The 13,894-nt window shown below is 36.7% G+C and overlaps 1 protein-coding gene across 15 annotated transcripts in view; it reads left to right on the top strand.

Moving 5' to 3' along the window:
* CADPS (calcium dependent secretion activator) overlaps positions 1-8,454 on the top strand; it is a 2,296,269-nt gene extending 2,287,815 nt beyond the window's left edge. For all 15 annotated transcript variants that reach the window (XM_044077436.1, XM_044077434.1, XM_044077437.1 and 12 more), the window contains 2 exons: positions 1,721-1,825; positions 7,452-8,454. In XM_044077436.1, the coding sequence (XP_043933371.1) occupies positions 1,721-1,825; positions 7,452-7,628 (282 nt within the window). In that variant the 3' untranslated portion in view covers positions 7,629-8,454. The remainder of the gene's footprint in view (positions 1-1,720; positions 1,826-7,451) is intronic.
* The last annotated feature ends 5,440 nt before the right edge of the window (positions 8,455-13,894 follow it).

Below are 13,894 nucleotides of genomic sequence, written 5' to 3'. Positions count from 1 at the left end.
TTAAGCCAGTAGAATTTTAAGTTCTCAATGGGAAATGCAACTCCTTCAACAGCATTAAGTAAGCAACATTGCATCTGGCTTGGTACATTCTGTTTGTGGCACCCCTGTGGAGAGCTGAGGCTTCCTTTAACATGTAAAATGTGAGTGTGAATGCTTCGTACATGGCAGGGCGCAGCGGATCATCCAGCCATTCATAGCTGACTAAAGTAAACGGTAAGTTGCAGATGTTCATGTGTCTGTATAATGACACCACCTCCCCAAGAAGAAAGGAACCCAGACTTCTCTTTGAAAAAATATGCTATCATCAGTATGCAGTGTGCAGATTTATTCATATCAATCCATTTCTTTATATATTCAGAGTCAAAAAATGTTAATTTTGCAATATTACTTGATAGCACATATTTGGATGCTTTTGTGGTGAATAGATATTAATGAGAATATTTAACTTATAGAAAGTTGATAACCTGAAACGTGTTCTTAGTTTATAATTGAATTGAATTAGTTTCCATAGTGTCTTTTAAAAATGAGCAACAAGAATTAAATAAATATATTTCATTGTACAACTAAATGTGTACATTCTATGTCAGTATTACATTGCTGTTTATACCTGTAATTCTCAAAGTTTATAATGCATAGCAGAATCACATTACCCATTCATTTTAGCTTTGCTGTTGTTTACCTCATAAGCATTTTTTTAATTTTCAGTTTTAAGCAGCTGATTCTATTCACATAGAGCTACGAAAACTTAAACTTGGAACACTTATTCAGTCATAGTAATGTGTACTACTTTTCATATAATTCATGGCTTTGCAAGTTAATATAATAGCAATGTGCCAGGCTCCTGCAAAAACATATTGTAAATATGAAGAAGCCTTTATCTTCTACCTACTATGATTCAAGCCTTTGCTTTTCTTATGCATTATCTGAGTGTATGAATTTATGGAATTGTATTACAAAATTAACCAAAAAAATTAATATGTCTAGAGATACCCTACTCTGCAGGGGTGGCAGTCTGTGGTGACACAGCTTCAAGCATTTTTCACAGACGAGGAGCAAAGTTTAACCCCATTGAAGTGAAGTTTGATTGTAACAGCTTTCACCTAGCTCATTTGTGCATCCCAGAATGACTGGTTATTCTTATAGTATGTTTAGAACCGATTGTGTCACTAATGAAAAGTTCGGCAAACCATACTGACCGAGATATCTTGCCACAAAGGTACCAGTTTATGAAGTCAGAAATGACATGTAAGTAGAGTGTAAATGTGTATATAGTTTTTCAGATTAAGGCTTATGTAAGTTTTTTTTTTTTGTTTTGTTTTTAGATTAGTTCTCGTGTTTTAAACGGAAAGTTTTTAAACTACTAAATATATGGCTTTCTAATAAAAACCCAGCTCATTTACAAAGAATAATACATGATCGTCAGATATTAATATAGACTTGACCCAACTTTTTGATGTATCTGAGGTGTCCATACATAAAAACATCACACTTTATATGTTAAGATTGTGCTTAAGGTAACATTAAAGTTACAAAAGTGTGTACCCAGTACATTGGAATCATAATCTGCAAATCACTGCACCTTAAATATGAAATTCAGTCTTTTGACTTGCAACAGTGTAACACTTTGCTGTTTTTTTTTTTCCTGTTATGCTTAAATGATTTACCTGTACATGCCTTTTTTGTGATTTGTGTGCTGGAGAATGCTGTCTCTATTTTTCAGCAATGGTATACCAGTACAATGAACGTTCTCTGCACCTGGCTTACGGATCGTATGGACTTACAACTTCACATTTATCAGCTAAAAACCTTAATTAGGATTGTAAAGGTAACATAGCTTTTCAAATATTCTTTTATGCCTGCATAACACTGTTGAATTATTGCAAAGCCCCCCTGCCCAGCCTTACTCATGTGTGTTAACCTTAAGCCTACCCCTTGTATCAGCCGCTAGTCCCTAACCTACATAATAAGGTACAAAACATCCCTTCATGGATCTAAGTGGCCCACTGGTAATAGGTGCAGAGCATTTATTTGCACTACTGCTGTCGGTGATGTTAGGGCAGCCAGCAGACCAGGTATTGTCAGGTCAGCTGCAGAGAAGGACAAATGATGAAGCTTTCATCTGATTCTCTCTCCTTCAGGAGATGGATGGAAGGAGACGAGCTTCAGGAGGCACCATATCAGTGAGTTTCCAGTGGAGACCAGGGAATAAACAGGAGCTGCTCACCTCCAAGAAGGACAGGGCTAGCAGGGGGGCTACATTTTTGTGTGATAAAGTACAGACTGATTACCCCAAAGGCAGCATGCACCTCCAAGAAAGACAGGGCTGCTACAGGGGCTACATCTTTTGTGCGAGAGAGTGATTTCCCTGCATTTACTCTTTGCAGGTCTGCCTCTTGGCAGTTTGATGTAACATGCTAGTAAGAACAGGAAGGAGGAAAAAAACATTGTTTGATGGAAAACAAGTCTTTGAATTCACACTTCACAGATATACACCAATCTGCCTACTAAACACACTACACATTTTTCAATGTCCCTTTACACCTACTCACTCTTGCATTTAACCCTGTTATGTGTGCCATAGTTTTCATGAATTGTGAATTTGATGATCTTTGCTGACTAAAACAGCTTAGCTATTGTACTTTCTTAACAGCTTTGCAATAAATATATGATACTCTTTACCAGTAAAAAGTAATCTAAGTCCAGATGTTTGTCATGTTTTGTTTCCTGTCTCATGATGCACACTTTGTGTTTATCAGCCCATAATGCACATCTTACAAAAGTGTCTAACCTGCTCAGGCACATGCACACCTGAGCTGGGCATACTGATATCACCATTTAACTTTGATGGACATGCAATGGATTGCACTCACTCTGCCGATGGGAAAATGAATGAGAACTGGCATAGGCTCAATGGGTGGCAACTACAGGGGCCACAAAAAGTATACAAAAATATGTATAACAATACAAAATGACAAAAATGAAAAAATTGTCAACCCCCCCCCCCACACACACACACACACACACACACACACACACACACACACAGACTCGGTCAATGATTTCAAAACATTACAATAGTTTGTTGTTAGATCTTCCCGCAACATTAATATGAAGAAGAGTATAACAGAAGTGTGCTGGCAGGATCTGTGCCTCCTGCAGATGTCACAGTGAGTGGTTTGCACTGCTCATTTTTATCTAATGCCGCTGTTGTACGAAGCTGTGCTTGTCAGACTGGTTCCCTACACTTAACAGCTGCATTTTGGTAATACTGGTCATGTCATATAGAGCAACAGGAGGGATGGTTGGTGCAGAATCACAGCAGAAATGATAACGTTAGTTTAATGTGAGACAAAAACGTTAGCTGATAAAAACTGTCTTCCCTTGTTTTTAGTAAGAATACAACGTCTTCTTTTCTAAAGCAGTATAAGAAGTAGGATTTATACAACTATAGCGTGTCTCAGTTATTGAACCACATAAGTAGTCTTCTGAAGGTCAGTAAATTGATACTGCAAGTTGTCTGTTGAAACAATTGCCTGTTGATTATCAGCCTTAAACTTATTCTTATGAATTTGCTTATGAAGTCCTGTTCATAAGGTGCAACACTGTTTGAATGACAGTGCAGAAAATATATTTTTGCACATCCACTGCAGTGTAACCACTGTTTAAAAACTGGTATCTTAGTACCCAATGTACTTCAAATAATAGTAACATCTTACACACTGCTGTATAGTCTTATTTTGTACAAAGATTTAAACTCAAGAAAAAGCACATGTAAATCATGGCATAATTAAATTAAATGTTGCAGCATGTCTGCTTTGTTGTGAGTATGGATCGCTCACGGCAGTTTCTGAAACCAGGATGTCAACCTGCATTTATTATCAGCATACAGATAAGTATTATTCTGATAGATAATTGAAACTGTAGCTCTTACAGTGGAGCTACATAATGATCATAAATGGTACCACGAAAGTGCCATAACATGCCCTAAAAGTAGACATTTGTCATTGCCTTATGATAATTATTTCAGTGTGAAATCCCGGTGTGTTAGCTTGTAATAATGAAATGACAGACAGAGTAAATTACTAGGCTTTGTTCTTTTTTGTGAACAGCGCAAAGTTTGTTTAAATATAGCCCAATATTTACAGTATTTTATACTTAAGGAAAAAAAATTAAAGTATCTTATCACCCAAACCTTGATAGAATTGTTCTTAGTTTTACTTAAAGACAAAGACACATGCACAAAATTGCATAAACATTTCAAATATAGTAAGAGATACAGTATAACAACACACACACACACACACACACACACACACACACACACACACACACACACACACACACACATACACACACATAGTAAACAAATTTTTGTACACAAACAGTATGAAATTGTGTTATTTAATACAGGAGTTCCCATTGTATGATCAAGAACCATAACTCCTATCCATAGAACAAGAATTTAAGCAATATTTAAATATATACTACCTCAGAGTTAGCAGCTTTAAGAAGCATGGTGGAGTGGGGGGGGTGGATGTAGGCACCTTCCCCCCATGCAACAAAAATGTTTTTGAGGTACTTCAGCAAGTATAACACTTTGCTTTTTTTGTTGTTTTTTTTTGTTTTTGTTTTGAAGATTGCATTTATTTTTTTTTTGGGAGTTTTGTGACTCACATTTCAGAGTTTGAAATTCTGATAGAGTGCCTTTCATTCAAAAATACTTCATAAGTAAATGCGCACGCACACACACACACACACACACACATACAAGCATACAAAATGTTTCTGCATGGGGCACATAGGACATGGAGCGTGGCTACATTGAGACCCAAATTATCACAAATGAAACATCGGAAATGCACAGTGTCACAAACACAAAAGGTCCCCTAAGTAAGCATCAAACAAACTAAAGAGGAACTTTGCCTTCCAGTACTCATAGATATGGGTATTCGGCTCCCACACTCCAGAGATGGCAGCAACTCAGAGAAAAGAAAAGAAAGCAGAATTCAAATAAAAAAAAATCACTTTTTCCCCTTTGTGCTAAGCAGTCCAACCTCAGAGATAGCATTAAAAGCAAGTGCTGACAGTTCTGCAACTGCCTCAGTAGTATCAGTCATCACTTAAACAGAGACAACAGTTTAAGTGTCATCAAAGTGGGCCACAATAAAGGGTAACATTTGTGTGTATGTGTGTGTATGCATGCGCATGCACTGTACAAATCTGTGCTGTTAGTGGAAGTGCACTTTGGCAATATGCAGGGTAGTGCACTGCATACAGTGGAGTTAGTATATGTCAGGGAGTAAATGTCACTGGCATGAAGTGTTGTCAGTGGAACAGGATTGATGATATAAGTGTCATGCTGCAGTCAGGTATTAACAACATACACACGCACACACACACACACACACACACACACACACACACACATATGTATATATATATATATATATATATACATATGTGTGTGTCATGCTGCAGTCAGGTATTAACAACATACATACGCGCACACACACACACACACACACACACACACAAACACACATATGTATATATATATATATATATATATATATATATATATATATATATATATATATATATATATATATAAATAGAGAGAGAGAGGTGACCTCCAAACCCTGGATCCGACCCAGGGTGCCATCATGAGGGTCAGTGTTTGGCCTCCTACTGTTTGGTATATACTTCTCAGAAGTTCAGGTCAAAACTATGGGGCTGTGACTGACAAGATTTGCAGATGACTGCAAACTGGGTGCAATTATTGAATCCCCAAATGATATCAGTATACTTTAGGAGGGTCTCACACAGACCAACGACTGGTGTCTTAGTATTAGTCATGGTCTCAAACTGAATGCAAAGAAATGCATCATCATTCCCTTCAGTAAAAACAATGTCCCTTCACACTATCAAATTAACAAAAATACCCTATGTACCTACATAGTGGTAAGAGATCTGAGAACACAAATAGACTGCACTTAACTCTGAGTACCATGTGTCTTCTGTAGTAATGAAGGATTTCTATGTAGCACACTTGATTAGCAAAGGCATCACCTATAGAGCAAAGGAGGTTATAACTCCTCTATACTCGTCACTAGTCAGGCCCATAATTGAGTATAACGCCCCTTTCAGCATGTACCATACAAAGCACCTGTAGCAATTGGAGAGACCTCAGAGGTTTCTAACTAAGAAGATCAAGGACTCCAGAATGTACCTTACACAGACGACTAAAATCCTTGTCAATATACTCAGTATTGCATTGACTTTTTAGAGGAGACTTATGCCTGGCTTACAGAACAGTCTCCAACCCAAACCTAATGAATTTGTTGCACATCCGTAAATAAAACAGGACTAGAGGTACCCATTCCAGGGACCTAAATATAGCCTGCGACTTGAATAGGACATACTAGAGGGACAGATTTTTCTCCCAGTGACTGCTGCATCTTTGGAATAGGCTGCCAATTCATGTGAAGCAGAGTGCCTTTATGACACTTCGAAGGGAACCTGGATGAGTGGATGGGGCACCATAAATTCTTACCGAGGATAGCGCCCACAACCCTCCTGGACATGGGCAGTCATTACTAAATACAATCCTGGGTATTGACCAGAGTATCTATGGTATTACATTGGGATGAAACAGCTAGGCTTGAAATGGCCTCCAGAACAATAGCCTAGTAACTGCCTATGATCCTATATATATATATATATATATAGATATATATATATATATATATATATACATATATATATATATATATATATATATATATATATATATATATATATATATATAGATATATATATATATATATATTTGCAACACTTATTCTTTGGCAAATAAGAATTTTTTTATTTTTGCAAATCTCAGGCTGGCCCTAACACAGTTAATTTTGAATGTTCTTCAAACAAGTGTTATATAAAGTATGCATTAGAGTCTTTTTTATTTGTTTAGTTTGCACAACATTTTGTTGTCTTATATTTCTGTATGCCAATGTAAAACAAGCCGACAACAGTCAACACCTTTTTAATCTGAGTAGTACAGCACATTTTAGAAAAGTAACAGTAAAAGCAGTTAAACCTGCATTTACTTGCATCATGTTTTCATCAATGGTAATGACTTTTTGCAATGAAAATGTTTTCATATGTTAGAAAAATATGTTCCCAGATGGATTGGCCTGCTTTCCTAAACTAAAATTATCAACTACTGTGGCTGTGGTAGAAATATTTTGAGAACTACATCCAACTTGTAATTATTTTCAAAGTTAATGAAGCATATCCTACTCACAAACAAACTTACACGTGTATGCATGTGTTTATAATCTCTGGAGTTTCCTGATGCAGGTTTAGAACTGAAAGATGCAAAATCTGAGTATTGAAAAGAAATAATTGTGCACTATTTTTCCTCTTTCTTCCTGCTTGTTTGATTTGTCTCTCAGAAAACGTATAGGGATTTCCGGCTACAGGGTGTTCTTGATTCGACTCTTAACAGCAAAACATATGAGACCGTACGGAATCGGCTCACTGTAGAGGAAGCCACAGCATCAGTAAGTGAAGGAGGTGGTCTACAAGGAATAACAATGAAAGACAGTGATGAAGAAGAGGATGAAGATTAGTTATTTATTGTTAGAGACCCACAATGGATGTAGCCTGGTAAACGATGCATGTACAAACTTTTTACTCAGTTAGTTACATCAGAACTTTTTCTTTCTGTCAGCTCTGAAAGCCCCATGAAAAGCTGTACTAACAGGATATTATTTTTTGCTGTGAGACAAAGTTAGCACTAATACTTGACTCATTGGTTTCTTACTTAATTTCTAAATGTTCATAAGCAATATGAAGTACCATTCGTTCAATAGTGTTAACTGAAAATCCATAGGATCGATACTAGGCGTGTCCCTGTAAAATGCAAACTTATATGGCTTCTTTATTAATAAACTGTACATACATTGATGGCAAACTGTTGTGAAGAAAAGTGAATTAGGTACTTTTAATTTATTTGTATATCTTGAGTGGATACCAGCTGCTTGAGACAAGTAAAATGCCCTGTATTGTATCTAAATTAAGTTTAAAGCCAATAGAATTTATTATTTTGTATTATTTTCTTTTATCTTACTGAAGAATGTTGTTGTCTGAGACATTATAATTACATAATTAAGTTATATAGCTATGTTTTAATACCATTTATCTAAACTGCACTTTTAATAAAAATTCAGGATAAACAGATAAAATATATAGTAAATGAGTTGGGATTTTGAGATAGCAAAATACCTTTATACTTTTTTTGTCATTGTAAATGTATGTCTCAAAAGAACAAGGTATTACAAGCAGTTGATTTATGTATTAAGGATGTTTACATTACAGATTAATTAAATACAGGTTTTGTTTACCCATATATGTAAAAATACTTTATAACTCTTAGACATTAAATGTTTATATTCATATTTATTTTGATAGTTTTTATCACAGACTTTTCATTACTTATGTACTTCTGTTCACAGTTTTACGTATATAAGATATATATATATATATATATATATATATATATATATATATATATGTTTGTGTGTACATATATATATATATATATATATATATATATATATATATATATATATATATATCTGTACATTGCATTTTAAAAAAAATAGATGCATGTCCCAGGGTCTTACTCACTCCAAAGGTTTTTACTTTCAGTATGTGATGTAACTGGTGGATCCATCTTGCTTTTTGCCTTATAAAAGCCTACAGTTGTAAAATGTGAACACTGTGGCTACTCAATAAATAACTGTTCAAATGTCTTAAATTTAACTTTTTTGTCATCTTATGGTTGTCCACACATACACTTATGTTATAATGAAAATGAAAGAAATTTTAACAGCAGAACAGTATTTCCAATAAATATTCATACTGGTTTAGTCATAGGCATGGAAATGCTTATTTATTTGCTTTTGCTTATGTGTTTACTGTGCAAAAACTGCTAACAATGAGAAGTGCTTCCATATAGGCATGAATCAGAGTTTGTTGGTAAACAAAGGGCTGTACACTTGAAAAGTGCCATTTTAAACACATTACATTTTTAGCTTTAAACCTGTGCCTTACTGGCATATCTGCCATATCATGGTTTTAAAAGCTTCTGTATGGAATGTGCTTTCTCTGTTTTCTAACATTTAACATTTACTGATTTCCCACATTTGATGAACATTCTTGTTGTAACACATACCAACTAATAAGCGTTTCATAGCAAAACGAATAACTTGCAAAATATATGGTAAGTAAACAAATGAGACTACACCTCATTACATTTTGATTTGCATGATGAACATTAATAAGCTTGTATCTGGTTTCATGTATTTTAGTTAGTGTACTTAACTCTGCTGTTGCAATTTCATGAAGTATATGTTATCTGAACTATTATAACAGTCATGGCAGGGGTAGGGGGTGCTATGGGGATTTAATTCCAAATTGCAGATCTAAGCCTGAAGGCAAGTCACAAGTTATCAAATGTTCCCTTTAAGCACCCTCCTGCTATACACTATTGTAACTATATCATCAGTTTACATTGCTTAGATTTGTAAATGAAGTGCTGTTTTTTGGGTTTGTTACGTGATTACTGAGCACAAACGATTGGTGGTGCTGCTTAGCAGGAGTGGCCTTAGGTCAACTGGTACCCTAGGCAAAAGGGCTCCATGGCACCCCCCTATCACACCATCAATTTCCCCATCCTGGTCTGCCTACACCAAATAAAAAAAAGCACCCCTGCTACAGAGGCGCCCTAGGTGGCCACCTAGTTGGCCTATGCCTAAAGCTGGCTATACTGCTTAGCTTTTGTAAGACTAAGTTTTGAACATTTTACTGGTTGTTCTCCCGTTTAACCATGGAGACTCTGTCCCCTTGCCTAACTGACCCATTTATTCTCTGGAGATAAGAACCCTATGACCCATGACACATTCTTTCTTCTTTAGGATTAGAGTTCAGCAGGTAAAGCAGGCCATACTCTGTCTTGTGGAACTGGGGGTTTACTTTTAAGATCCTCTGTGTTTTCATTGTTCATACTTTCTGTGTCCCTAGGGTAAGTATGTAAGTCACATATGGAGGGACATGTTTTCCTTTTCTGAAAGTGTCACCTTCTCAATAGCCCTGACTCTTTAAAGGCCAAGTGTGTCTCATTATCTTCTCTATCTTGTTTGTTTGTTTGTGTCTTTCAGCTTTTCCCGGTTAGGAGTCGCCACAGCGAAACTCCGGTCCGCTAATGATTGGCAGTAGAGTTTTATGTGCTGGCTTGCCGGGCCTAATGCACAACCTTCAATGAAGGAACGCCCATTCATGCATGTTGCCACACAGAAGATGCTCTGACTGAGAATCGAACGGGCAACGTCTAACTGTGAGGCGACAACGCTACCGCAGCACCACCACCGCAGTGACATCTTCTTTATCTTGAAGGATTTCTATATGAAGTTCACATTCTGGATATGCTTTCCCCTACCTAATTTATAAACAGGCAAGCAGACTCTGCCACAACCTTCCTCTCTCATATCTAGCCAGTACCTTTAATGCTGAAGCCACTAGTGAAATTCAGGCCATAGTCAAGGCTTTATCCCTTTATCCTGCAGGTTTTGGACTGTTGGTTTTCTGCCCTATACTGCACCTATCACTGAGATTAGTGACTGTTAAGAGGAAATGCTACTTTTACTGTTTTTCGTTTTTTTAATTCTGAAGATTGTGAAGGCTTTGTATCTCAAACTAACCTAATTTGACTGAGCATTTACCCAATCTTTGTGCATTCCTGGTTTGGTGCCATGTATAAGACCATGATTTATACATTTTTGCTTTGGTATCCTGTACAGGTCCATACTTTGTGAGCTACTGCTTTAGGATCCTGTGTAGGTGAAAGGCTTATTTGCTGGTTGACATTTATGAGTTTGTCAGACCATAGGGAGGAAAAAACTTTAAATGTTCTCGGTTCTTAGAAACTATGAATTTATAATGTTTGTAGCTAGTATATATTGCAATTGCAGTAAAACAAGACTTAGCCAAATCTAAGGTTTTGGGAAATGTGTGGCTTACAGATTGATAGAGTCACAGATATTCCAAGACCACTGAGTCTTATGATTATTCACTCCTTGCCACTATCCGCCCTCAGGCCGCACCTCATTTCTTCAGAAGGGGCAATCCAGTCACATCCCTCAGGCTGCACCTCCTTTCTTCAGAAGGGACATTCCAGTCACCCTCCCTCAGGCCGCACCTCCTTTCTTCAGAAGGGCATTCCAGTCACCCTTCCTCAGGCCGTACCTCCTTTCTTCAGAAGGGACATTCCAGATACCCTCCCTCAGGTAGCACCTCCTTTCTTCAGAAGGTACATTCCAGTTACCTTTACTCAGGCTGCACCTCTTTTCTTCAGAAGGGATATTCTAGTCAATTCCAGAGTAAATTTGTAGTTACCAATCCAGTAATCTAGTTTACGTTTAAAGCAGGTAATTACATTGCTTAACATGCAGGGGAAATTTATTCCACAGGTTTGGGTTATAAACCTGTCTCTCCACCATGTTTTATTTATCTGTTGGTGAAGATTTAGGTCCCTGGTTCTAGTATTGGTAGAGATATTGGACTTGGGGAAAAAACAGGAAATCCAGGACAATTACAATACAATTAGTTGTATCTGCATGGTATCATTTCTGTTATGATGGTTCCAGTAGACATTTTAAGGTGATTAACTCCCTGTGTAGACCCATGCTGTTTGTTCAGATTCCTTTATTTTTCCTCATTCATATATTTCCCGTTCATGGAGTAACATACCTTTAACACCTTGTTAGAGTAAAGGGTTATGTTGTAATATAGTCATGACTGCTGAAATTTGATCAAGAAGGCAAAGCTTAAGCAACCAAACATAATATATTACAGGATAATGTTTTCCTTAACCATGTGTTAATGTTATTATATGATAGTGTGACATCCTCACACTGGGCCAGTAATCAAGGAACCTGGATCCTCACCACTGACACTGGAGAGTGGCGTTCACTTGGAATACAAGTGGATACACTCAGTATTTCCAGATGCAGACCTCTCTGAATCAAGCACAATTTATTTTAAGAGGATCCAGGGAACACACTCAGTCTGGGGGCTGGTTCCTGTCTATATCTGTCCAGACCCCCAGTAAGACTCACCACTGACACAGCTGTAGGGTTTATGTCCTCAGCTGAGTGTCCAAGCCAAGTACTCAGGTACTCTCTCTGTGAAACCAGTGCTTCATGTCCCTGCCCAACACACACACACGCACACACACACACACACACACACATGCTCTACAGACACACACACACACACACACACACACACACACACACACACACACACACACACACACACACACACACAACTGGGAAAGGCTGGCACAGATTAGCCATTTTACCAACTTTGCCCAGACTATAATTAGGTAGATTCACTCCCACCCATCAGTTACTATAAGGCTCTTAAAAGGGTATCCAAATATACTGAGTGAAATTAATATTAATACAAATGGTAATATTAACACAAATGGTAATGTTGACCAAACAGCCAGGCTTTCAGGAGTGGCCAGAGTTATCACCAAATAAACATCTGCAAATACTCTCAAAACTTAAATCTTTAAAAAAAACAGCCACAATGAAAAGATTAAATATATTTAATAATAAATAATAAAATAACATGAAAATACTAAATATCTATTTACAGTAAACACCAGAGTTTCATCACAGGAAGTATTAAAAATAACACTGATGGAAAGTTTCACACAGTTATAGAAAAATAGTACTTAGCTAGTCTCACTATCTATTCCTGATTAACTAATTACTGTTCCTACTTACTGAATTGAGCAAGGCAAGATGATGTGGGTCTTTCTAGTCAGGTTTCCAAGAACAGATTGCCCCTGAGACTTCAGTCTCCTGTAATATAAAACATTATTTCTGTACAGAATTACATCACATACAGCTGGCCATCTGACTTCTGTTTCCCATACTATCACAAACACTAGAATCTGTCAGGATTTTAGCACATATGTGTTAATAATACACACAAAAAAGCATTGCACAGATTTGCTGCTACTCCTGTAAGTCATAAAACAATTTCAAACCTCTCTCCTTCCAGCGTAGCAATTATCTCCCTGCTAAAGATAATACAGAAGGCTTCCTAATACTTGGTTTCCCAGACATTATGTCTCTGGCTGCAACCAGACCTGTGAGATAACATCTTTATGGCTAACCCATAAAGTAATTTAATTTCAGATATAGTTCAAAGTCAGGTGAATTAGCCTCCTCCCTTCCAAAATATGCTGTTACAATGTATACATTTAAACAGTTACAATAATGCATGTATATTTCTTTTCCTTCCAGCTGGGTGCACTGTTGATACATTTTAACACAAGCAAACCCCACAAATACATTTTCAGCACAACACTATTTGTTCTCTTTTAGAAGTTGTTTTATTACATAATGTGTTTATTTTTGATGGTGAACCTTTCCTTCAATTAACAGGTGTAGCAATGGAGTACTTAACACCTATGCCAACCTTGTACTTTATGAATGGGAGAAAAGGGTTATTTTAGATAAGAGTATTGAGTTCAACAAATATGTGTCATTCTATAAGAGATTTGTAGATGATTGCTTTATGTTATGGAAGGGTACTTTGCTGGATTTGGATCTGTATTTGCAGTACTTGAATGATTCAACTAGTTTCCTGAGTTTCAAGATGGAAACTTCAGATAGTGTTATGAATTTTATGGATGTAACAATTTTTAAGGAATCTAATATTTTGGAATCCAAGGTGTATAGACAAGATGATGAAGCCATAAGGTATGTTATCAAACAGCATGCATGCCCCTCATATTTTCAAAGGAACGTTGAAAGCA

Source organism: Protopterus annectens, chromosome 7.part0 (assembly GCF_019279795.1).
Source record: "Protopterus annectens isolate FY-2018-M chromosome 7.part0, PAN1.0, whole genome shotgun sequence".
Taxonomy (NCBI): Eukaryota; Metazoa; Chordata; order Ceratodontiformes; family Protopteridae; genus Protopterus; species Protopterus annectens.
The sequence above is the reverse complement of the archived record's forward strand: the minus strand, read 5'-3'. Positions and strand labels throughout refer to the sequence as shown.